Source organism: Engraulis encrasicolus, chromosome 11, assembly GCF_034702125.1.
Source record: "Engraulis encrasicolus isolate BLACKSEA-1 chromosome 11, IST_EnEncr_1.0, whole genome shotgun sequence".
NCBI classification, from domain to species: Eukaryota; Metazoa; Chordata; class Actinopteri; order Clupeiformes; family Engraulidae; genus Engraulis; species Engraulis encrasicolus.
The window spans coordinates 26,945,737-26,970,580 of record NC_085867.1 but is presented as its reverse complement, the minus strand read 5'-3'; the positions used below and the strand labels follow the sequence as shown (position 1 = coordinate 26,970,580).

At 50.0% G+C, this 24,844-nt stretch overlaps 1 protein-coding gene across 1 annotated transcript in view; it reads right to left on the bottom strand.

Annotated features, from left to right (window-relative positions):
* The window catches only part of pik3r1 (phosphoinositide-3-kinase, regulatory subunit 1 (alpha)), a 46,520-nt gene that overhangs the window by 13,667 nt on the left and 8,009 nt on the right, over nucleotides 1-24,844 (bottom strand). The window contains exons 3-7 of the mRNA XM_063210312.1: nucleotides 9,942-10,034; nucleotides 9,365-9,439; nucleotides 8,539-8,670; nucleotides 6,426-6,627; nucleotides 5,651-5,733 (exon numbers count right to left, since the gene is read on the bottom strand). Coding sequence (XP_063066382.1) covers nucleotides 5,651-5,733; nucleotides 6,426-6,627; nucleotides 8,539-8,670; nucleotides 9,365-9,439; nucleotides 9,942-10,034 — 585 coding nt within the window. The remainder of the gene's footprint in view (nucleotides 1-5,650; nucleotides 5,734-6,425; nucleotides 6,628-8,538; nucleotides 8,671-9,364; nucleotides 9,440-9,941; nucleotides 10,035-24,844) is intronic.

The following is a 24,844-nucleotide window of genomic DNA, read 5'->3' as shown; positions in this document are numbered from 1 at the left end:
ACATGTGTGTGTGTGTGCACCAACACAGACACAAGCATGCACACACACACACGCACGCACAGTTACACTATACACGGACACAAACTTACTCTGCAAGTTGTGCATGTTCCACTCGACCCTCCCTTGAGGCAAAATCACCAACAGTAGCAGCAGAAGTGAGCAGTTCTTGCGGGCATATCCCAGGCCCCTTTCTTCACAGTAAAGAAGTGTTTATCCTTCACAAACGCCAAGTCCCCCCAAAACCCGCAAATCCACACAGTAGCAGTGCTAATCGCGATGGGTGCTGAGTCCAGTCCCTGGCTGGCTACTGCTGGTGCGACTCACTCCAGTGACACTGGGCACTCGTCCCCCCCAAACCAAACGCTGGCTGGAAAATCCAGGAGGTAAATCCGAAGAGGAGGAGGAGGAGGTGGTGGAGGTGTTGGGGAGAAGGGTTAGCAGTGCCACGCGCTTTCCAGTCCAGCTAGTAAACGAGTGAGCAAGCACAGCTTCTGGCCAAGAGGGAAGCCAGGGGAAAGAGTAGCCAGAGAGGAGGAGAAGAGAGCAGAGGAGAGGAGAGGTGGGGAGAGGAGGAAAGGGCCACACGCCTGCTCGAGGGCTAGGAACGTAGTGTGCCTACCGACAGCACTGGGCTGAAGAAGCCTCCAACCGGAGGCCAGAGAGGGAGGGGGGAGTGAGCATGCGCACGTGGGGGGCTGGCTAATGATTACACGCAGATCGTCTGAACGCTGTCTGTCTGTCTGATCGTCTGTCTGTCTGCGTCTCTTTCCCTCCTTTGCTCCCTCTCTCTCGCTCTTTCCCCCCTTCTCCCCTCCTCCCTCTTTCTATCTACCTCTTTTTTCTATCTCGCTGTCTGATTTCTTGCACCACCCCAACCCCTCTCTCTCTCTCTCCCCAATTCTCTCTCTCCCTCCTGGCTCGGTGGCTCAGTCTTATGATTAACTTGCTCAGGTTCAAATATTTGCTGAGCGGGGCAACTCTGCCGTTTAACTGGGAGGGGGTGAGAGAGTGAGAGAGGTGGAGAGAGACAGAGGGAGGGACAGAGAGATAGATAGATAGAGAGAGGGAGAGAGGGAGCGAGAGAGGGAGGGAGGGAGGGAGGTGGCAAGAGGTGGAATGAGCAAAAGGGAGGGAGGTAGACGGGAAGGTTGGAGCGTTGGGGTGGTGGAGGAGGGAGTAACGGAGGGAGGGAGGGGTGGTACAGATAGCTGGCGTGGCGAGAGGGGCAGGAGAGAGGGAGAGGGGGAGGGAAAGGGGAGGAGAGGAGAGGAGGGCAGGGTGTGGAGAGGAGTATTGGGGAGAGAGAAGAGAGGTGTATTGGAGAGAGGGAAGAGAGGAGTGGAGAGGAGAGGAGAGGAGAAGAGGAGAGGAGATGAAGCACAGAGGAAATGAGAGCAAGCCATAGGCGGACCAACAAGCGCTGCTCTGTGGCAGCAGAGGGCAGGGCAGGGGCTGGGGATCAGTGTTGCCAGATTGGGCGGTTACCGGCCCAATTGGGCTACTTGGGATGGCTGTCTGCGGGTAAAAACGGGAAAAATTGGCCATTTGGCATTTTTTTCCCTGCAGTTTTGTGCCCATAGAAGTCAATGCAATTTGTTGAAATTGGGCGGAATTTAGCAGATTTTGGCGGTTTTTCAGAACCTTTTGGGCGGGATTTGACCAGACACATCTGGCAACACTGCTGGGGATGGGGCTTGGGGTTTTGGGGTGTGTGTGTGTGTGTATGTACGCCTCTGCTCCACTCTCACCAGCCAATCAGACAGGAGGGGCACAGGGCCCTTTCACCCGGAGTGGAGCAGACCTGAGCAGAGGATCTGAAAATAGACCCCCAGTTACCGGGCACAAGGAGTTTTACCCACAACACACACACACGCACGCACGCACACAAAAACAAAAAACACAGTTCCCCCTTTTTAATGCACATGTGCAACTTGGCGCTCGCACGCACGCACACACAGAGAAGAGAAGACTAAATATGTCTCAGCACGAGAGTGAGCATGTCTGTGGACTCCAAACGCTTCTCTTGTACTCCATGAACTGCTCAGAAGGGGCGGGTAGGGTGGAGACAAAAAAAATATAAAAAAAAAATATTCATGACAAAAAAAGAGAGAGAAAACTGAGCTGAATAGAGAAGAGGTAAACTACATGGAGAGTGTGAGGGTGAAAAACGTGTGTGTGTGTGTGTGTGTGTGTGTGTGTGTGTGTGTGTGTATGCGTGCGTGCGTGTGTGTGCGTGTGTGTGTGCGTGTGTGTGCGTGCGTGTGTGTGTGCGTGTGTACTACATGGGCAAATGGGCGTGGGTGTGAGGGTGCGAAAGAGGTGAGACTGGAACACTGGTGGCCTCTCCTTGGCTACCTTGCATGTCTGACACTGTATGTGTGTGAGTGTGTGTGTGTGAGTGTGAGTGTGAGTGTGTGTGAGTGCATAAAATGAGTCTATGCATTTGCATGAGTCTGTGCAAGTACAGTAGGTGCGTGCAAGTGTGTGCATGCGTGCGTGCATCCCCGGGTGCATACATGTGCCCTTCTTTGAGAGTTCCTGCCCGTACATGCGAGTGTGAATATGCACATACATGCCAACATCAGTGTGCAGATGCATGCATAAATGTGAAATGCACAACCATGTGCATATGTGTATTTATCTGTGTGTGTGTGTGTGTGTGTGTGTGTGTGTGTGTGTGTGTGTGGTGCAGGTGGGAGGTGGGAGAGCGGTGAAAGGAGAGAGAGAAGCAGAGAGAAGAGCAGTAAGAAGAGAGAGCATAGAGAGGATAAAAGAGAAGTGAAGAGTAGCGGTGAGAGCAGTGACAGTAGAGGAGAGTGGTGGCCACTGCAGGATATAAATAGGCGCTAGCAGCTAATAAAACACTTTAACGGCCACAGCAGGCCCCACTCCTACTACTCTCCCCTCCTGGCAGAGCTGCGACACAGCACAGCACAGCACAGCAGAGAGAGAGAGAGAGAGAGAGAGAGAGAGAGAGAGAGAGAGAGAAAGAGAGAAAGAGAGAGAGCGACAGGTGAGGGAGAGAGCAGCAGGTGACAAAGAGAGAGAGAGAGAGAGAGAGAGAGGGAGAGAGAGAAAGAGAGAGAGATAGAGATAGAGAGAGAGAGAGAGAGAGAGAGAGATTAGAGAAGGAGAGGGAGAGGCAAGAGAAAGAAGAAAAGAAAGATGAAAGTGTTCAGAGAAGTACAATTGAAAAAAAAAAAACAAGAGCTGAAAGCAGAGCGGCTGAGATAGGAAACCGCAGAGAACAAGGATGAGAGAGAGAGGGGGGGGGGGGGGCAAGAGTGCACACACAGAAGAAAAGAGAGAAAGGAAAAATCTCAATAAGCAGTACAAACACGGAAAGGTAAAGCCTAAACTCAAACACTCAAACTTCAGAAGAACACAAACGCACGCACACACACACACACGTCCAGCTTTAACTGGTCCAGAAAAGTCAGGCTTTCGCGTCGTTCCTTCACCTAACGCTGTGCAGCAAAACGAAAAGACAAGATGGAAGACGAAACTCAGAGAGACACAGAGGTGGGCAAGGCGAGCGCCAGGCTACAGGCACAGAGGCAGGAGTGGCGTGGTGCGGTGCGGTGCGGTGCGGTGCCCTGCTGGGACTCACAGCAGGTGGCATGACAGCACGCTCTGCTTACCTGCACTGAATGCCTCCCCCATAGCCTCCGTAGAGGTTATTCTTCACTGCAGTACCCCACCCCCCCTCTAAAAAACAGTCTCCTTAATAAACCAATCCATGTCCAAAAAAGTCACACACCCTTGCAGAGAAGACTACGAGGGGGGGAGAACAGTTGTCCCGTGCCCAGGGAAAGAGGGGGGCCCAGAATTGGGTTCTCATTACATTGTATGTATTGGGTGGGGGCGGGGTGGGCCCTTTCAGATGACTTTGACTTGGCCCAGTGGCCCTGCACCCTTGTAACCGTCTCGACAGCTTGGTCTGCTTACCTGCCACTGAATATTCTTCCTCAGTCGCAGTAGAGGTTATTCTTTACTGCAGTAACCCCCCCCTCCTTAAGCACACTTGTCACTGTACATATACACACAAGCAGGCCCCTCACTTACCCACCCCACCAAAAAAAGGGGTGTAACCAAGGCCGACACAGATTCTTGAACTACCGGGTAGCACAGCAGAATACAGAGAAAGAGACAGAGAAACCCTCTGGTGCAGACACAGAGGCGTTTCATGAAAACAGATAAAAGGTCACACAGAAAGAACACAGGGGAGAGAGAAAGAAAGTGTGTGTGAGTGAGCGTGACACTTTGTGTGTGTGTGCGTCTGTGTGTGTGAAGAGCATTTGAGATGCTGCCACCACCTCAGACACACAGAACTTCAGTCAAACCCACTTGCAAGGCAGAGGTAGAGGAAGACCAGAGAAAGAGGGGGAGAGAGAGAAAGCGAGAGAGAGACAGAGAGAGAAAGAGAGAGAGCGAATCAGAAAGAATGACAAAAAAGCAAGAGGCAAGGCAAAAGAGAACACCGTGATCTTTCTGCGGGTCGCTTTCCGTTTCTGTCAGCTGTGGCGTCTGAATGCGAGCGCTGCTCGTGAACAAAGGGCTTTACTGGTTTTACTGTCCGAGCTGTAAACGGTGATGCCCGCCCGCTTAGAGGCACCTGGCTGGTCGTAAAACAGAACAGCAGCAGGGACCCTGGAGGCCCAACAGTCAGCCAGGGTGTGTGTGTGTGTGTGTGTGTGTGTGTGTGTGTGTGTGTGTGTGTGTGTGTGTGTGTGTGTGTGTGTGTGTGTGTGTGTGTGTGTGTGTTCATGTCTACTGTAAGTACACGTGTGGCCTCTGTGCCTAGAATCGTGTGCGCAATCCGGTGTGTACATTTGTGCTTGTAATATGTGCGCATGTGTCAGAGGGTGTGTGACAGTCTTGAGAGGACTGTGTGTGTGCGCCTGTCTTAGTGTGCACATGTGTGCGGTGTGTGTGTGTGTATGGGGCCCATGTGTAGCAGCAGCAGAGCTGTGTGTGTGTGTGTGTGTGTGTGTGTGTGTGTGTGTGTGTGTGTGTGTGTGTGTGTGTGTGCGCGTGTGTAGCAGCAGAACTGTGTCTGACCGCGTAGAGCTAATAATAACTTTCATGTCCCCTCACCGTCGCTCTTCTCTTCTCTTATTTTCCATGCTGTGGTCTCTCGCTTTCATTCTCTTTCTCCCTCTCTCTCTCCATCTCTTTCTCTCTATTTCTCTCCATTAAGCTCCATTTCTCTTTCACCATCTCTCTCTCTCATCCTTTGTTACATCTTGCTCTCTATTTCTCTTTCACCTTCTCTCCGCCTCGCGCTCTCTGTTTTACTCATTTCTGGGTGCCTTTCTCACGATCTGTTAAGTTTCCAGCCGAGCTGCCTTGCACAGTGTGCAGTGCAGTGTGTCTTGTTGCATAACCATGAATGCGTCCTCCCCTGTCCACACTGCACTGCAATCTGCATGCATCAGTGGCCTTGACATGAACAGGTGCTGGGCTACAGCCATGCGCCTCATAAACCAGAGAGGCATGACTAGGAGTCTGCATAGACAGGGATACGTGCACATTTGTGTGTGTGTGTGTGTGTGTGTGTCTGTCTGTACGTGCAGGTTTGAGTGTTTGTGACTGAAGAGGTTGGTGTGTGTGTGTGTGTGTGTGTGTGTGTGTAGGCCTCTGTTCCTACCTGGTGCTGCCTGACTGTCGCCCCATTCGCTGGTGACCAGGACCTCGATGATGCGTACGTGGGAGTCAGGGCTGGGCTCACAGCTGAGAGACAGAGAGAGAGAGAGAGAGAGAGAGAGAGAGAGAGAGAGAGAGAGAGAGAGAGAGGAGAGGAGAGAGAGAGAGAGAGAGGAGAGAGGAGAGAGAGAGAGAGAGAGAGAGAGAGAGAGAGAGAGAGAGAGAGAGAGAGAGAATGTGGGGGAAGTTGAGTAAGGAGTCAGCCTTGGTATTCTTTCATACACATTTGGTTTTAACCCAACAAGAGAAGCAGGTTCTCCATCACATCCCTCTGTGGTTTCCAATGGCTTACTTTAGTGTCTGACACTTTCTGCAGCAGTGTCTATGTTTGTGTTCATGTGCGCGCAATTGTATCTAAGTGGGTGTACATAAATATATTTGAACATACTACCGTGGGTGGTGATGCATATCTAAATGTCGCAGGGCTTTTGTTGGTTCGTGGGTGCGTAATGGGTTTGTATGAATGTGTGTATCGTCAGTGCTTGTTTGTGCATTTGTACTGGACTTGGGTGGGCGACGGGCGTATGTGCATGATGGCATACCGTACGTGCATATGTGCGTGTGTCTGTATGTGCACATCCTTGTCCGTGTGTGTGTGTGTGTGTGTGTGTGTGTGTGTGTGTGTGTGTGTGTGTGTGTGTGTGTGTGTGTGTGTGTGTGTGTGTGTGTGTGTGTGTGTGTGTGTGTGTGTGAGTGCGCGTCTGTCCGTCCGTCCTCACCTGGCGGCCTGCTGCCTGAAGAGCAGGGGGCTGAAGATCTCCCCCAGGGCGCGGGCGCTGAGCAGGTTGCGTGCCGAGGCCTGGCAGACGCGGGCGAGGTGGCGCAGCAGGCTCTGCAGGGTCAACCAGTGCTGCGGGGGCACCGCCGGAGACTGCAGCACGCGACGCACCAGAGACACACACTCCTCGGGAGCAGCCACCTCTGCGGAGCGAGAGAGGAGGGGGGAAAGAGGGATAGGACGGGATTGTTAGGCATGATCACCTGTTGAATTACAAAATAAAAACACTCCTGAGAGAGAACAGAACAACAATCGCGAGTGGGTGGGCAAAACAACACTTTTCATCCGGATATGTACAAGTAATTGTGGCGGGAAGTTGACAAAGGCACATGCACAGGCCCCCTGCATGGGGAGCACACCTTGACTTTTCCCCTCCTCAGTTGTAGCACACCCCTTACGTTCTCCGAACTAGTCAGGACTTTCACACTCATACTGAAGACTTCTAGGTAAATTTAGCACCCGACTTTCAGATCTCATCAAAGCCGTGAAGGTCGTGTGGTTGCCATGACAGCGATGAGATATGCAAGCAAAGAGTACAGCAGGACGGGTGGGGGGGAGGAAGGAAGAGAGAGAGAGAGAGAGAGAGAGAGAGAGAGAGAGAGAGAGAGAGAGAGAGAGAGAGAGAGAGAGGATAGAGAAAAAAAACATTGTCTTTGCGGTCGACAGCAGCAGAGCTGAAAGAACTTTCCGTCCGCAGAGAGCAGGCGAGCGACCCAGAGCTTACCTTAGGTCAACCCCGACATGCACTGCACCTGCAAGCATTCTGCTACTCAGCCAGTTAGCAAGAGATTCAAATCTCAGAACAAATACATGTATACCACTATGTATATATTTTTTTTATTATCCATTACCTGTTTGCATTTAATTTTGGGCTGAGTAAGCATGTAGTGAGCGCGTCACTACCACAGGATGAATACAAGCGAGCGAAAGGGTTTTTAGAAAAGAATCAAAAAGGAGTTTTATGTTTTTTCGACAGAACCCTGGGCACAGACCATGTTAGCATGAAACTGGTTCGCCAGGGGTGGTCCGACTCCTTTGTGGCGCTGGACACACTGCTGCTGCTACGTGCTGCCAAGACTCAAACAGTCACAGGCGCTAGCCACGTAGTATTTTAAAGGGGGTGGTGTTGCTGAGGGCAACCATTAACCGACAATCAACATCACTATTAAGGTTCATATGAGGCCAAGCTGAACAAAGACATGGACACGCAATACAGCATATTTATTATCATTTCATGTCATGCAACGGCTGAAACAAGACCATTCGCAAAACCACATAGTGGGTGTATTCACCTCGGCTAATGTGTAAAATGACCTTTACGGCTGCACGTTAAGTGTGTCTAAAATGTCCAACCGATGGTCGCCATGTGAGTAAGAGTACCTGAGGGGAGCTTAGCTGAATGCCTGTTTTTAGGGTTCCACGTCACGGTTTTCCAGAAACGAAAGTTGAGCTGCACCCCCCTCCCCGCACCCCACAATTCCCTGAACTGCTCTTCTTGCTGCCTCCCGTCCCGACGTGCCTCTGTGCCGTGTGGCTCGTAAAACACACTCGCTGACAATAGTTTATCTGCCAGCTAAGAAGAGGAGCGGGGCAGCGCGACCTTTTCATGCTGCAGGCCTGGCCTGCTCCCCGTTTCGCAAAACAGCAGCCCCAGCTGGTGAAAGGGAGTAAGTGCGGCTGTGTTCACGCAGCAGAAGGCTGGCTCTGTGGCGGAGGGGGTCCAGCGCAGCTTTGAGGAGCCCTGCACACAGACACTCATGCATCCTGCCACAGAACTGAAAGGATATATTTGCTGTGTGTGTGTGTGAGAAGGGAAAGAGAGGCTCACCTTGGGCTATGTGGACGAGCAGCAGGTGTGTGTGCATGTATGTGTGTATCATCTTGGGCTGTGTGTCTGAGCTCACTTTAGACTGCAGCAGGTGTGTCTCTCTCACTTTGGGCTATGTGTGTGTGTCGCACCTTGGGCTATGTGTACATGTGTGCGAGTGTACATGTGTGCGTGTATATGTCTGTGCGTGTATATGTCTGTGCGTGCATGCGTGTGTGTGTCTCACCTTGGGCTACGTGTGCGAGCTCGCTGTAGACTGCAGCAGGGATGACTGGCTGGGGAATGTCCTGCAGGAAGCGCCTCAGGCCGTCACACAGCAGCGGCAGCTCAAACTGCTCCAGCTCTGCAGTGGGGGGATCTGGAAACACACAGGCAGAGCAGCCATGGGTATTTTTATTAGATTATATCCAGAATCCATGCTGCCTATTCACAAATACTTACCACCACTATCAAATTCGAAGTATTTATTATGACTTGGAAAATTGCACTTTTCACTTTCAAGAAAAGGGGGATCTTTTTTCTTTTTTAATTGCAATACATCCTGTACTTTAGTCATACTAGAAAATATTAGTTTAGTAAATATTCATTAAGAGATCAACTTTGGCAAAAGGCAGTAGAGTTTCGATGATCACCATAGTTGCAATACTAGCCACAATCCTATACAGTGCACCTTTAAACCACTAAGACATACAGAGATGCATACGGACATACATACATACAGATGGACATACAGACATGCATACAGACGGTCGGACATACATACAAAAATACAGATATCACTGCTAGCCTGATTATCATCGACTTTCAAATCTCTTCGAGACTTGGTCTGACCAAGAGCATAACAATTAACATTTCCTAAACGGCATGGTTGACCCGCTTCCCTTGGTTTGCTAATGATTGTTTGCTTTCCAAAAAAGTAGGAGGAGTTCCCGATTCTGCGGGAGCTCAGAAAGTACTTGCCTTGCTCTTGACCTGACTGGTAGCAATGTTGCATCACTAGGGGGGCACGGCCTGGCTACATAACTACATGCATAACTGGTCATGTGACTCACCGCTGTCGAAGCACTGCCTGATCTCGAGGCCCCCTCCTGCAGTGAAGGTGCGGTACAGCGTTGGGTTGTCCAGACCTAAAAGAGCAAGACACAACGAGAACCAATCAGCACGCAGATATTCTAATACAATCACACAACCACTCCAATCAGTCCAATTAGGGTACAGGACTGCCCCCTTGAAGCCCGTGACGAGCAGTCAAATGAACCAATGACAGAAGTCAGAGAGAACCAACTAGTCAATCAGGGGCGCAGAACTGCTGGCCGAAATGGCCCGATGGATGATGGAACAAACCACAGGCAGTCAGTTTTAACAAGCCGGGTTTGGCCAACGGAGAGATTTCCGCTAGCAGTGGCAGGCTGTGGGAAAATGCTGACGGGGCAAAACCTTGATGAAGTGTATGTTTTTCAACTCATGTAGATGGATGCTTGATCGTTGTGTATGTGTGTGTGTATGTGTGTGTGTGTGTTGTACTATAGGTGTGCGTGTGTGTTGTTGTACTATAGGTGTGTGTGTGTTGTACTTTAGGTGTGTTTGTTGTTGTACTGTGTGTGTGCGCGTGTGTGTTTTCTCACTAACCTTTCCGTTCGATGGCCTCCATCAGCCTCATCAGCATGGGAGGGGCCACCTCTGGGGGGGCGAACTGCTCTGTCAAGTCCAGCAGTGTCGTGACTGCACAGCGGAATAGAGGAAGAGAAGGGGGGGGGGGGGAGACAGAACACAAATCCATTAGACTGTTATAACACGCTATAACAACCAAAGCAGAATCAAAATAAAACACTGTACATTGGACCTTTTTCTTGTAACGTCACAGAGCTTTGATTCAATGCCTTCCAAAGCAGGTGCAAGCTGCATCTATGCCACGCAAGGAGAAAAACCATATACGGTTTACTGTATATTCCTAAAAAGAGCCTGCTCAGTTGAACCAAGAGTTTGACAGAGCGTTTCCACGAAAACTAAGCTATCGATCACGCTCAAAATACTGGCCACCCCCTTCGTGAGGCCCCTTTGTTCCCGTGCGCCCCATAAATCTGTCTCATGACGGCGGTTCTCAAAGTGGGGTAGGGGACGCAGAACACAGTACATTCCCAAGGAGTTCTCCATGGAAAAGCCAATACAAGTCATTCAAGTTCATGATAATTATAATTGATTCATGTTTGTTTTGCTTTGTTGCATTGTTTAATTTGTAAACACACCAAAATTCCTTGCAAATGTATTTCTATACGGTTGATGGCTAAATAAACACACCAACATTCCTTGCAAATGTATTTCTATACGGTTGATGGCTAAATAAACTTGAAACTTCAACTTGAGATCATGCAATAGATCAAAAGGGTACAGCAGCGGGATCACAGGAGGAGGATTAAGCAGAGATCTCCGACATTTGTGACACTTTGCCGTGCGATTAAGAGGGGGGTGGGGGGAGTCCTTGGAAATTATTCTGTCCTACTAAGGGTACGCGGCCCGGATGAACAGAAGTTTGAGAACCCCAGCCAGCCTTAAGCTGGTAAGTGACCGGGGGCCCCTCTACTCGGCTGCACGCACAGGACGAGCAGGACAGTGGAAGGACAGGACGGACGCTCCCATGTAGAGAACACGAGCTGAAAGGCCAGTCTCCGCTGGAATGGCAAGCACGCAAGCCTGTGTGTGTATGTGCGTGTGTTTAAGTGCTTGCTTGTATGTTTGTAAGTTACTCATCAGTATCTCCAAATGCTAACGTACGTTGAAAGAAATCTGTATTACGGTAAGCATTGTGTGTGCAAGTACTTTAAAGACACTATGTGTCTCAAGGAGTAATACTGAAAGGAAAATGTGTGCAAGTGTAAGAGGAAGTGTCTGTTCGAGAGAGATAGAGAGAGAGAGAGGGGGGAGTGGTGCATTGGATTTGGACAGAGAAAAGGGGAGAGGAGAGTAAAGAAGAGGAGAGGAGAGGAAAGCAGAGCAGAGCAGGTTGGTCCAAGGAAGGAGCAAAGCAAACAGAACAGAACCAGAGAGGGCCTGCTTTGGATCAACCATGCCTGGGCCCCACCCCTTCCACCCAAACCCGGGCTGACCGCAAGCCTCTGAACCTCACAGAACCAGGTGTGCACATGACATGAGAGAGCTTTGACTTTGCTTCCCTGACCAGAACCACTGCGCTCAAAAGCATGGCATGAGAAGAAAAAAAGCAAGCAGAGGGGAAAAAATCATTATCTTTCTGAAAGGCCCAATTGTTGGTACTCGAGGAGCCTACGGTCGTCAACGCGAACGCACCATGAATAGGGGCCCTTCAGTCGACGTTCGTTTTAACCTCCTCCGCCCCCCTCCTCCTCCCTCCTTCCTTCACCTCCGCCACTCGTTCTCAAAGCAAATCACCTTTTTAGATGAAAAATGAAGCAGGACCCCACCCTGGCCCAAATATTCCCCAGCACAGCAGAATTACTGTACACCTGAGACTGGGCATTCATCAGGCCCAGTGCTGCTGCAACACACACCCACCCACGCACGCACGCACGCACGCAGACACACACACACACACACACACACACACACACACGGCTGGTGGTGAAAGGGCACAAGCCGTGTGTGTGTGCGCGCGCGAGAGTGTGCAAGTGTGTGTGCGTGTGTGTGTGTGTGTGCGCGCGTGTAGGGAGCAACTCAAGTTCATGTTGCTTGCTCAGTCTTTAGACGCACTTTTACACAGTCTCTTTCCCCCTCATTCGTGCACCCTCTCCCACTCCCTTTCTCTCCCTCTCTCTCTTTCTTTCTCTCTCTCTCTCTCTCTCTCTCTCTTTGGCACACCTGTGGCAGGCCATCTGGTTACCATTAGAGGCACTGAGCTGAGTGTACATTGCAGCCTTTTTTCTCAGAAACTCTCTTTGGAGAACTGGCACAGTGTGCGCGTGCATGCGCGCGTGCATGCGCGCGTGTGTGCGGGCGTCTCTCCATCGCTCCTTGAGCATGTACGTGCACGCGAGGGGTGAATATAGTGGTAAAAAGAAACGGGGTGTCAAAAGTGGGGGAGAAATTGGGACCCGAGCGTGCGGCCACGTGTGGCACGAGTGTGGGACCGTCACCTCTTCACCTTCTGTTCAGATGACACCCAACACTGCCGACAGAGACACTGGCAGGCGGACAGACAGGCAGGCAGGCAGGCAGGCAGACTGGACTGGTGAACAGTCAGACGAACCGCCTGGCCTGGCCACTGTAGAATTCAAACCTCGCCAGTCACACGCTAGAATCCAGCCCAACACAACAGAGGAGAATTTAGCAGTAAAAAAAAAGGTACAGGGTGTCAAAAGGGGAAGACACTGGACCCCAGCGCCCGGTCGCAGAGTTCGGGGCTGTCCGTCACCCCCCCTAACCTTCTGTCCCGAATGGCACCAAACAGAGACATTGGAAAGTAGCTGAGGCTATAAACGTTACGATGCTTTGCTTTCTTTTGGGGCTGTTGCATGGTGTAATTTACATGATATGCATCTGTCCCTATCAAATAAGCCATAAGTTAACCCTGTTGGCAGACAGGCGGGCAGAGAGAGATACGAGCGAGTTCAACCCTTGCTAATCACAACCTTAATCCCCCCCGATGGATTCCCTGGCCACATACCTGGGCAGGACAGTCTGACCCAGCCTGCCAAGTCATCTTGACTTATTTGATTTAGGCCATATAAAAATGTTAGGGATGCACGATGTATCGGCCAGATGTATCGGTATCGGCCGATATCGGCCTATATTCAACACATCGGACATCGGTCTGATGGGTAAAACTGGGCCGATGTTAACGCCAATGTTTTTTTTTAATATGTTACGGTTCTAAAAGATTGGACTTGACGGTGACTTTCATTGTTTGTCTTCTAGTTTGTCTCACAGGGAGTTAAAAAGTGTTTTTGGAAATAAGACGACAATCAAAAATTCTGTTTGTTTGCATCATTGTCATCTCTTTAAAAGAGAAAAAAAAGACAAACATCGGTATCGGTTAATATCGGTCATCGGCCAAAACCGCAATATCAATATCGGACATCGGTATCGTTCGAAATTTTTAACATCGTGCATCCCTAAAAAATGTAAAGCGAAAACAGGCAACGATAAATAATAAAAGATGTCAACACAAGCAAGTCACTCTGGCCGAATGAAGCAAAGACTGAAGAGATGGCGCCATCAATTTGGACACTGTGAGGGAAGCAGCGCACGGTATGTACAACAGAGTGGCAGCTGACCCATTACGAGATTTTTGGGGCCTTAAGAGTGTGTTTGTGTGTGTGTGTGTATGTGTATGTGACGGTATTGAATTTGGTGGTGAAAGGAACAGTGTGTCAAAGGGGAGAGTACACTGGAAGATGCAAACAGATCAAAACGTGTGGGGCTGTCTTGAGAGTGGGGTGGTCACCTTTTGACATTTTTTCCCCAGATGACACCCAACACTACACAGGCGGTGTGTGTGTGTGTGTGTGCGTGTGCGTGTAGTGTAGTGGCTGGGTCAGTGGGTCCAACGAGAAGAAAGTCCTGCGGTGTTGGTGAGACAGGGCAGCTGTCCCATGGAGAGAGAGAGAGAGAGAGAGAGAGAGAGAGAGAGAGAGAGAGAGAGAGAGAGAGAGAGAGAGAGAGAGAGAGAGAGAGAGAGAGAGAGAGAGAGAGAGAGAGAGAGAGAGAGAGAGAGAGATAGAGAGCGAGCACTGTGGTGAATATAGTAGTTGCAAGCACAGGGGGTCAAAGGGGGAACAAACTGGACCACGGCGTGCGGCCGTGTGGCACAAGCGTGGGACCGTCACCTCTTCACCTTTTGTTCAGATGATACCCAACACTGCCGACAGACAGAGACACAGGCTGGCTGGCGGACAGGCTGGCAGCCTGGACTGATGGTGGACTTCAACCCAGTTGACTGGTCTGGAGAATGCAAACATTGCCGATCTCGTCCTAAATTTAGAAACTGGACTTACTTTAAAAAGAAATCCCATTAAACTCGTTTCACACACACCAAGAGAGAGAGAGCGCATGGCAGGCTGCTGGGTCGCCATCTTGGGTTACCGGCACTGCCAAGGCCGTATCCAGGGTGTGCATCCAGAATGCAGAAGGAAAATAAATAAAAGGAAGAAGAAACCCAACACAACTCACTCTGGGATGCCGCACGTCTCGACTAGTCAGTTAAGAAAAAAGGAAAGGAAAGGAAAAGGGAGAAAGAAAGAAATTAAGAAAGACAGAAAGAACGAGAGACAGAAAGAAATACAAAAAGAAAGAAAGAAAGAAATGCAGAAAGAAATACATAAAGAAATACAGAAAGAACGAAAGGAGACTTGCTTGTCTTCCCTGTACTGTTAACAACTTAAACTTAACCCTGGGGAGCGAGACGCCAATTTCCGTATATAAAATTGAAATTGAGATAGGGTCACTGTAGGTGCACTGTGCAGAGAGTTTGGGGTGTTGTGAGATTCAGGGTTGGGTTGTGCTGAATTGGATCCCAGAGAACAAGCAGTGCTGGGTTGGCCCGGGCCTGACCCCCGAGAACACAGCCAGGGTTGGGCTGGACCAGGCCCCAGAGTTGGGTTGGGCTGGGCTGGCTTGGAATGGGCCGGGTCAGATCTCCAGAGTCGAGGTTGGGTTCTGCCTCCGTGTCAAGCACTCAGCATTCCGGTAGGCGATGTGTTTATTTACACAGGTCTCATGGGGTGTGGGTGTGTGTGTGTGTGTGTGTGTGTGTGTGTGTGTGTGTGTGTGTGTGTGTGTGTGTGTGTGTGTGTGTGTGTGTGTGTGTGTGTCAGAGCCCTGTCCAATCATCTGTGTCGAAGAGGTGGAGGGGGGAGATAGAGTTGCTTCTCAGTATTGGGGTGCGTTTGTGTATTTGTGTGTCTATGTGTGTGTGGGTGCGAGTGTGTTTGTTTTGGGGGTGTCAAGGCACATTTGGGAGAGCCTATCGGTAACGACAGGATAGGATGTCACCTCAAGAACCCCCTGTAGACACGCAAATGCTAAACCAAGTAACCCAACAGCCCATCTTAACTACACCCCAAGGCCCTCCGTACTGGACAACTAGTACTGCCAAAACCATTTTAGTACATTTTCCAAACAACTTCTAGGAAGTGCTTTCTAAGAAGTTAAAAATAAACAAAAGAAATACTAGAAAGCATGCAAACACGAGATGAGAGTGGTCAATGTATCTGAAGTGCCAAGAGTGAATGTGTGTAGGCGCCAGCAGTGAGTCATGCCAACGTGGCCTCCGGCATGCCGGACACAGAGCGAATAGATCTCTTTGAGGGAGTAAGGACTTTATCCCAGTTCTTCTAGAATTTCAATTGAACACTCTACAGCTCCCATTGAACTCTGTGTTATAAGTCCTGTAAAGTCCTTGTGACATCATAATGAGAACCCAAAATTCTAATCACATATTTGTGATGGTCCTCCTCAAAGGGTTAACAACCGCACCTGGCTGTGTCCACTGCCTTCACTGAAGCACCGCACGCCACACTCCCAGTCCCGATAGAAAAAAAAATCTAACAATGTTTGAAATAATAAAAACCTAACTATTGCAAACAAACTCGGTCAAGCCTGAAGTAAGTGAATCAGTTCTATGCCACATGGCTGTTTGTTCACTGCCTTCCCTGAAGCACCCCACGCCACACCACTCTACCAGGTTCTCCTCACATAGCCCTCCACGCAGACACAGACTCCTCACCGGCATTCTGCGCACATCAGAGGATTTTTTTTTTTTTTTTTTAAACAGAGTGAACCATTTCTGACTGAGCACTCTTTCATTTCCGTCCACTTTCCGGCTCTGCCCCTCTCCCCTCCTCCCCGTCTTTAACCCTTTTCTCTTTGAGAGAGGTTTGGAAGCAATTAAATCCAGCAGCCTCATGTAGGGATGCACCAATACCACTTTTTTGAAAACCGATACAAGTACGAGTACATTAATGTGTGTACTTGCCGATACCGAGTACCGATACCGATACCTTTTACCACCAAAATACAATGAAAATAAATGCATGGCCTTGTTTTTTTCCACCTGTGATATTTGTATTGTCCATTTCCATGTAGATTTAAATGTTAGTAAATGTATGAGGTGGCACTTTTTTCCATGCTGATTTCAAGTCCACAGAACATGACAAGATTTTGCATTGTTTTGAGTAATAGTAGTACTCATAGCTGGTATCGGCAAGTGCTTGACGAGTACGAGTACGAGTATAATGAGCAGTATCGGGAGCCGATACCGATACCAGTATCGGTATCAGTGCATCCCTAGCCTCATGAGCTGGTGGCGCTGGGGAAACACTGACGGGGTGATGATGCCATGATGCTCCTGCTACATCCGTGTTCCATTATGCCAAGAAGCACATTTGTTAAATTAGGAGGACGTTTTTTTTTTTCCCCTTTCCAGAACAGTTCTTTTTTCTCTTTCTTATTTTTGTTTCTCTTTCCAGCAAAAATGCAATCAAGTAGGGAAAGAAGACGTTGGGAGGGATAGTAAAGGCAAAATCAACAACCCAAAAACTTCCCTGACCCTGGGGACTCCAAACTCAACCAGCCAATCCGGGCCGGCGCTCCGATTCCAGTTCCAGTTCCCCTGGCAACATGTGGAAGAGGAGGAGGAGGAGGAGGAGGTGGTAGTGGTAGTGGTGATGGTGGTGGGGCAGGCCTGGCGAGGAGGAGGAGGAGGAGGAGGCGAGTTCCTACATGCCTGAAAGCTTGGCAGTCCTCCACGGCCTATCCCAGAAGGCCCCGGGCCGAGCTCCATCGCGTTATAGACCAGAAGAGGAAGAGGACGGAGAGAGGAAGAGGATGGAAAAGGAAATGAGCTCTGCTGGGATTAGAACCTGGGTGCCTCGTGGGCACGCCATGGCACATGCCTGTCCTTCATTATGTGCAGTGAGCGGATAGGCCTCCCTGGGTCACCAGGACATGGCAGCAGAGCTCCAACAGAACTCAGCCAATGCTACTCACTCTCCCCCCCATTGATGCATTTGATTTGCATTGTATCAGTTAAGGTTGTAATTGCTGCACCAAACAGTTCTCAAAGTGCTTTACATATGAAACTAGTAATTTACTAAATAGTAAGCAACAACTGTATCTGTAATGTCTGTACAGGCAGTGTGGCAAGTCAGTAGTTACTCCACTAACGCAATAGGAGGCTGCGTGAGTGAGACTAGCGTGTCTTGGCACGGCACAGCGAAATACAGCAGCCGTCATCGCCGCAAAAGAGAGACGGTTTGAACCAGCCGCAACTGAACCGGCTGAACTGCTGTCTGCGGTTGGGGTGCTGCAGGGTGTGTGTGTGTGTGTGTGTGTTCCTATACATAGCGTGCCGCTTGCTAGAGTTAAATTAGGGAGGGCTTCTTGTGTTAACATGAACTTCCACGTTAGCACAAGCAGCAGAAGGATCCAGCCCTATGCTGGGACAAGGGAGACATACACTCATACCTACCTGTCTGAAGCACACCCTGACCGGGAAGAGGTGCTGGCTTGAGCCTGCCAGACACATCTGAAGAAAAGAATCCTAGAAAAGTTCTAGAACTGCCACCACTCTTCATGAAACATGTTATTTGTAATGTCTTGTGCATTGCCCCTGGACAATTTGGTGTTCTAGTGGCAACCCCATGCAACGTAAACAACCTAAATCTCAAAGTAAGCACAATGGTTTGAACAAGAAAACCAAAAGTCACTGCAAAATGTTACTAAACTACTAAAACTAACTTAATGTGTTCAAGTCAGCTGCACTACCATGGCGTCAGACTGGGTAGAGAGGAGTTAGAGTGGCGCTCTGCCGCCCCCTAGACACAGAAAGGTGTAAAGACACCATCACCCCATATCAGGTGGTGAATGTTTAACTCCACGTTAAATATTTAACTACGTGGGGTAAAGGGCACAGCTCTTTAAAAGTATAGATTACGATTATTTTTTTCATGATTATTATTTTCAAACGCTGAATCAGGCACAATGGCACAGTGTGTACATTTATGTTCGCATGTACTGCATGTACACAATTTTGTCGATAACAGATGAAAACCAGATCAGCATTACTTGTAAACAGAACCAGTGAAGTTCAAGCTTAGCCAAACAAAAACTATGAAGCAAAAAATATGGCATGGAGGCACGCACACGTGTCCCAAAGTAGAGCAGAGTCCCACGCCATGGCAATCAGTGTTGTCTGGGCTACTCTCCAGCAGATACGCCTGCTATGCAGTCGCACTGCCTCCCTCTCTGTCTCTCCCATGCCCTACTTAACGACTGGCTCCCAGATAATGGTATCAAATTAAGCGGAGATGGTCGTAAAAAACATCAACATTAAAAAGCCATTAAAACCGCGGTAGCACGAGAGCACGAAAAGTCTACTCCTCTTGCCTGAGAAATCTTCAGAATCTTCAACTGGCCCCCCACCAACCCCTTAAAAAAGTAATCATTAACATTGTCTAAGCTATGGCAGAGAAAAAAAGGGGAAAAAACAGGTTTTCCCCACACAAAGGAAGGCTGCTATGAGCCAATCAGAGGCTAGCATTGAAAGCAATGCTGTCCAATCCGATGAGAGCTGGGAGTAGTGTCGTCTCTCTGTCTCGGGACAGTCGAGACGGGTAAGGTGGCACAGGGGTGTCAAAGCACAGGTAGTTCCTCCACACACACACACACACACACACACACACACACGCACACACGCACACACACACACACACACACACACACACACACACACACACACACACACACACACACACACACACACACACACACACACACACACAGCAAGTAGCTTGGCTGTAGTCCTATCGCATGGCAGATAACGGAGACGCAGCCGTGCAGAGCAGAGCAGTGCCGTGTGTTGCGTAATAGCAGGCACCTTGCCAGCGTCACACCACAGGACTTTACATTCACACATTAAGAAAGAAAGAAAGAAAGAGAATGGGCCAGGGAAAGAAGTCTGTGTGTGTGTGTGTGTGTGTGTGTGTGTGTGTGTGTGTGTGTGTGTGTGTGTGTGTGTGTGTGTGTGTGTGTGTGTGTGTGTGTGTTGGGGGAGCTCACTGCCAAAACCAGTTGAGCGACCTCAAGTTCATATTCCATGTCACATTCTCCCGACCCCACCTCTTTCTTCCTTCTCCTCCCTTCATCCCCCCACCCTTGCCTTCTTGTCCATCAGTCAATCTTCCTGGCTGACTGCACCCCCTTTTTTGCTTCTCTCTAGCTCCCTCTCTTGCTCACTTGCTCCCATCACCACAACATCTTTCTACCCCTCACTCTTCTTTCTCTTCCTCATTGCTCCCTCGCTTTCCATGTCTCAATCCTTCGCTCCCCCACCATTTAATTCTCTGTCTCTCTCGCTCTCCATTTCTTTTCTGTCTCTTTCTTTCTGCTCTCTCCCTGTACTCCGTCTCTCCATTTCTTTTCTCTCTTCCTCTCTCTTCCTCTCTCTTCCTCTCTCTTCCTCTCTCTTCCTCTCTCTTCCTCTCTCTTCCTCTCTCTTCCTCTCTCTTCCTCTCTCTCTCTCTCTTCTTCTCTCTCTCTCTCTCTCTCTCTCTCTCTCTCTCTCTCTCTCTCTCTCTCTCTCTCTCTCTCTCTCTCTCTCTCTCTCTCTCTCTCTCTCTCTCTCTCTCTCTCTCTCTCTCTCTCTCTCTCTCTCTCTCTCTCTCTCTCTCTCTCTCTCTCTCTCTCTCTCTCTCTCTCTCTCTCTCTCTCTCTCTCTCTCTCTCTCTCTCTCTCTCTCTCCGTGATCCCACTCCAAATTCATTTTCTTTCGCTATATGTCTTTTCTCTCTGTCTCTCTCTCTGCTGGTTCTCTCCTCCCCCCTCCTCTCGCCTCATGTTGCTAATCCTTGGGGCAGACATGCTCAGCGCAGTAAGGAGCTTTGCTGGTTCAGACACGGCCCCAGCCCCAGCCCCAGCCCCTCAGCTCCAGATCTGCCTGTGTTTCAGCCTCTCAGTCCCAGCCCTGCCTTTCAGCCCCGGCCCCTGGCTGCATGCACGCCGCATTTGCCCCCGTAGAGACATGATCATGTTGGGGCCCAACACTCTCTCACGCACACTTCAGCCTCCACTCCAATGCTATTGCCCCAGCCTCAGTTTCAACTCCTGTGCCTCAGCCCTGCCTCTCCTATTGCCTGAGCAGCACCCCCCTCCTCTCCTCTCCTCTCCTCTGTGCCTCTCTCTATTTCTGCCTCTCCTATCCCCCAGCCTCTCTCCTTGCCCTGTCTACTTCCTCTGTGCCTCTCTCCTTGACCTGCCTCTCCTCTCCTATCCTTTCTCCCCAAGCTCTGTGTCTTTCTGGAGGTCATGCCTCTACTTTGCTCTCCTCTCCTCTCCTCTCCTCTCCTCTCCTCTCCCCCGGGCCTGTGCCTTAAGGCTCAGTTATGCTTCCTACTTGTGCCACAGAGTGAGCTTGACGCAGCCATGATGCAGTTAATTCTTGTTTATGCCCTGTTTTGAAGCACGGTCTGCGCGATGTCATTCCACGCTGAAACTGCCTTCAATACAAAGAGTAAACTAGACGTGTCGGTTGTTTTTTAGCATCACAGACTCGACAAGAATGAAAATGAAACATTAAATCTTTATATCACGTGCATGTTTGATCGCACTGGCAGCCACAGTAGTAGTTTGGAACAAAGAAGTGGCTCATTTGTCGAGGACGAAGCGGAATGTTTCCTCGACCTCGGAACCACTGTTCAACTGTCCAAATAACTTCAGCGTCGTAACTTGCAAGCGCATGTGTTGTCTTTGGCTAGTGTAAATAAATCAAACAACAAAGCACGGGCAACTTATTTAATGAAGAGCTCACAGTCCGTAGACCGACGAAGGTTAGAACAAGGAAGTAGCGCTTGTTCTCGACTCGAGGACAGAGCAGGCTGGTCGAGAGGACCAATCAGAGACCTATTTTCGCCCTTTCACGCCGTCGCTCCCTGCGTCGAGACACAATTTTGGTGAGGTGCCCCAGAGTACCTGCGTGATGGGGGGGGCTTCACTACGTTAACTGCGCGGCTCACTGCATCATGATGCAGTGACGCTGATCTCGAGGCATAAACCACCCTTTAGCCTGTGGCTTCTGCTCTCCTCTCCACTTCCCCTGCCCTTCTCCCCAGGCCCTAGCCCTGCTCTGCGCTCTTCTCCTCTCACGCTCCCCCAGCTATGTGCCTCTCTCCTAGCCCTGCCCCTGCTCTCCTCCTCCAGTCTCTCTCTCGCTCTCTCTCTCTCTAGGCCGTGGCGGGGTAATGAGAAGCACATGTGTGCGCTCTCACGCACGGCCGCCTCATAAAAGGGCCTCTTTTTACTGGAACTGTGAGCCGGGCCAGCCAGCCAGCCAGCCAGCCAGCTACGCCATTGAGCAACGCAGCGCAGCACAGCACAGCACAGCACAGCACAGCACAGCACAGCACAGCACAGCACAGCACAGCACAGCACAGCACAGCACAGCACAGCACAGCACAGCACAGCAAAGCTTAAAAAGGGAAATCAAATAACAACCTGCGTCCATCCGGTTTCTCTCTCTCTTCTGTTTTTTTCTCTTAAAAAAATGGGGAAAAAAAGCTTCAAATCCCACTTCTCCTGCCCTATTCCCCCTTCTGGCTGAAAAAATGCCACAAATTAAGCTTAGAGGAGTGTGTGCTAGTGTGTGTGTGTGTGTGTGTGTGTGTGTGTGTGTGTGTGTGTGTGTGTGTGTGTGTGTGTGTGTGTGTGTGTGTGTGTGTGTGTGTGTGTGTGTGTGTGTGTGTGTGTCCAATTGAGTACATTAGTTTGGGCATGCATGTGTTCGCATGGCGTGCCATCTCAGCACAGCGCTTTTTACACTTTTGACCCAGAGTCTGGCAAGCACACTGTAAGGCCCGGAGCCGACATGGGACGGGGCCAGAGGCGGGACCACGATCCCCATGCTGGGGATTTAACAAGTCCTAATGGCTGTTGCGCAACCCTGCAGCACCTCGTTCTCACACACACACACACACACACACACACACACACACACACACACACACACACACACACACACACACACACACACACACACACACACACACACACACACACACACACACACACACACAATCTACCAGAGGGCTGAACAGAAACTAGACACTCCAATTTTACAAGAGAGAATGGGAGAGAAGAGGAGGAGGAAGAGGAGGGAGAAGAGAAATGCAGCAAATTCAATTCAAGCATTGCGTGACACTGTGTGGAGGAATTTAAATACCAGAAGCAGCGGGGAGAGAGAGAGCGAGAGAGCGGGCAAGAGAGAGGGAGGAGGAAAAAGAGGAGGAGGAGAATGAAGAGAAGAAAAAAAGAGCCTGTGCAGTAAGCTTGTGGGAGCAGCCACCCCACCCCCCACCTATACCACCACCACCACCACCACAATAAGTGCCCATAGCTGCCGCCTGTGCACTGCTTAGTTAGCACTTGCCTCCACCACCACACTACACCCCGTTCCTCCATCCCTGCGCTCGGACCGGCCCGAAACTGCCACCCACACACTCCGCCTTTGGCTGCGAAAATGAGCTACACGGGACAATCGTCCAGATTCATCACAATGCTAAATATGGGCCAGTGGTGAGAACCACAGACAGGCGGGCCAGACTGGCCATCTTTATTCATCTACACAGCCGGCAGGCAGGCAGGCAGGCGGGCGGTCTGCAATGCTTCTGGCCACAAGTGGCACGGCTAGCAAGAGCCATTGCAACGCTCACTGTGGCCCCCAAAGAGGAACAGCCGCCAGGTGACAGAGAGAGAGAGAGAGAGAGAGAGAGAGAGAGAGAGAGAGAGAGAGAGACAGCGAGAGAGAGAGAGAGACAGAGACAGAGAGAACGAAAGAGAGAGACAGCGAGAGAGAGAGAGAGAGAGAGAGAGAGAGAGAGAGAGACAGAGACAGAGACAGAGAGAACAAAAGAGAGGCAGAGACAGAGTGCAAGACCCACACTGGGATTCCATGACGCAGAGTAAAGGATTGAAGATTTTCTTCCTCCTTTTTACTGCGAAAATGTCAGAAGGACAGGGCATCCATCAAGAAGTATGGACAGCAAGAGAGGCCCCACCAACCCCCACTCCCAAGTTTCTTTTTCTGGGTTTTTTTTTGGGGAAGGTGGTGTTGAATGGGGGGGTGGGCTCTGTACATTCAAACATGGAGGCCTTCAAACTGGTGAGAGGAGTTGGGGGTTAGGGGAGGGGGAAGAGTAGCAGGCATTCTTTGAGAGAGGCCAGCAACAGTTCCCCTTCCACAGTCAGGGCAAAAAAATGAAAGAAAAGAACGATCGAATGAACCAATGACAGTGAGTGAGCGAGAGAGAGAAGGAGCAATGAGGAAGGCGCACGAGAGAGAGAGAGAGAGAGAGAGAGAGAGAGAGAGAGAGAGAGAGAGAGAGAGAGAGAGAGAGAGAGAGAGAGAATAAGTAGAAAGAGAAGAGAAAAAAAGTGCCCCGAGCAGCAGATGTTCGGCTGTGTGTTTAAGAGGCCCAGGGAAAGGAGAGGGCAACATTATCTCAAACTCCAGCTATGCGACATGTACTCTTACTTCTCTCTCTCCGTCACTCTGTCTCTCTCTCTCTCCCTCTGCCAGAGCTACCGGCTCTCACTCTTTTCTTCCGTGACTGAGGAAACTATTCCGAACGCTCCCAGAGCTTTTGGCCGTTTCCAAGAAACTCGCATGGGTTTTGGAGAGTACATTCGTAATTTGGGTGGAGGCAGCGTAGAGTGATGTAATTTTTTTTTTTTGCAGTTACATAAATAAATATATAAATGAATGAACATATAAATATACGACTGCTCTCTCTCTCTCTCCCCCTCTCTCTCGCTCTCTCTGCAGCACTTGGAAGGAACATGTTGCTCTCTGCTGCTCACGCAGCTGCAAAAATGACTAACTCAAAAAACCTGGACGGGAAGCCGCTCGGCTCTTGCTCTTTTCAGGCTTGCACTGGGGGCTGCAATAGCCTCGAAGTGCTGCTCTCGGACAGCGCTGAACTATGAGGAGCAAAGCACAACGCTAACGCAAGCCCATTAATCTTCTTCTCTAGCTCAGAGTCAAGTCACACTACATAAACGTTAAATTTATAGGTGTGTGTGTGTGTGTGTGCGTGTGTGTGTGTGTGTACTGCCTGAAATAAAAACGTGCCCATGTCTGTAGCATGAAAAAAAAGCTTAAAAATGTGCAGAGCCAGTGGCCGGAGATAGCCATCTGAAAACTAAACAAAACAAAAAAAACTTTTAAAGAAACACAAGTGAGAGAGAGAGAGAGAGAGAGAGAGAGAGAGAGAGAGAGAGAGAGAGAGAGAGAGAGAGAGAGAGAGAGAGAGAGAGAGAGAGAGAGAGAGAGAGAGAAAAAAAAACAAGGCATCAGGTTTCCCTCTGTGAAAGCAGGCACACTGGCTCTGCTGGGGCTTGCAGAACAGCAACCAGTTAGTCTTCCTCTCCTCCTCTTCCTTGTCTTCATCCCCTTCACCTCCTCTTCCCCTCCTGACAAAGCACAAGTCTCATCTTCCATCCATTTTACGGCATGCTCTGCCAGCACAGCGCAGCGCTGATGGGGGGCTTTGGGGGGGTTGAGCTCAACTGCT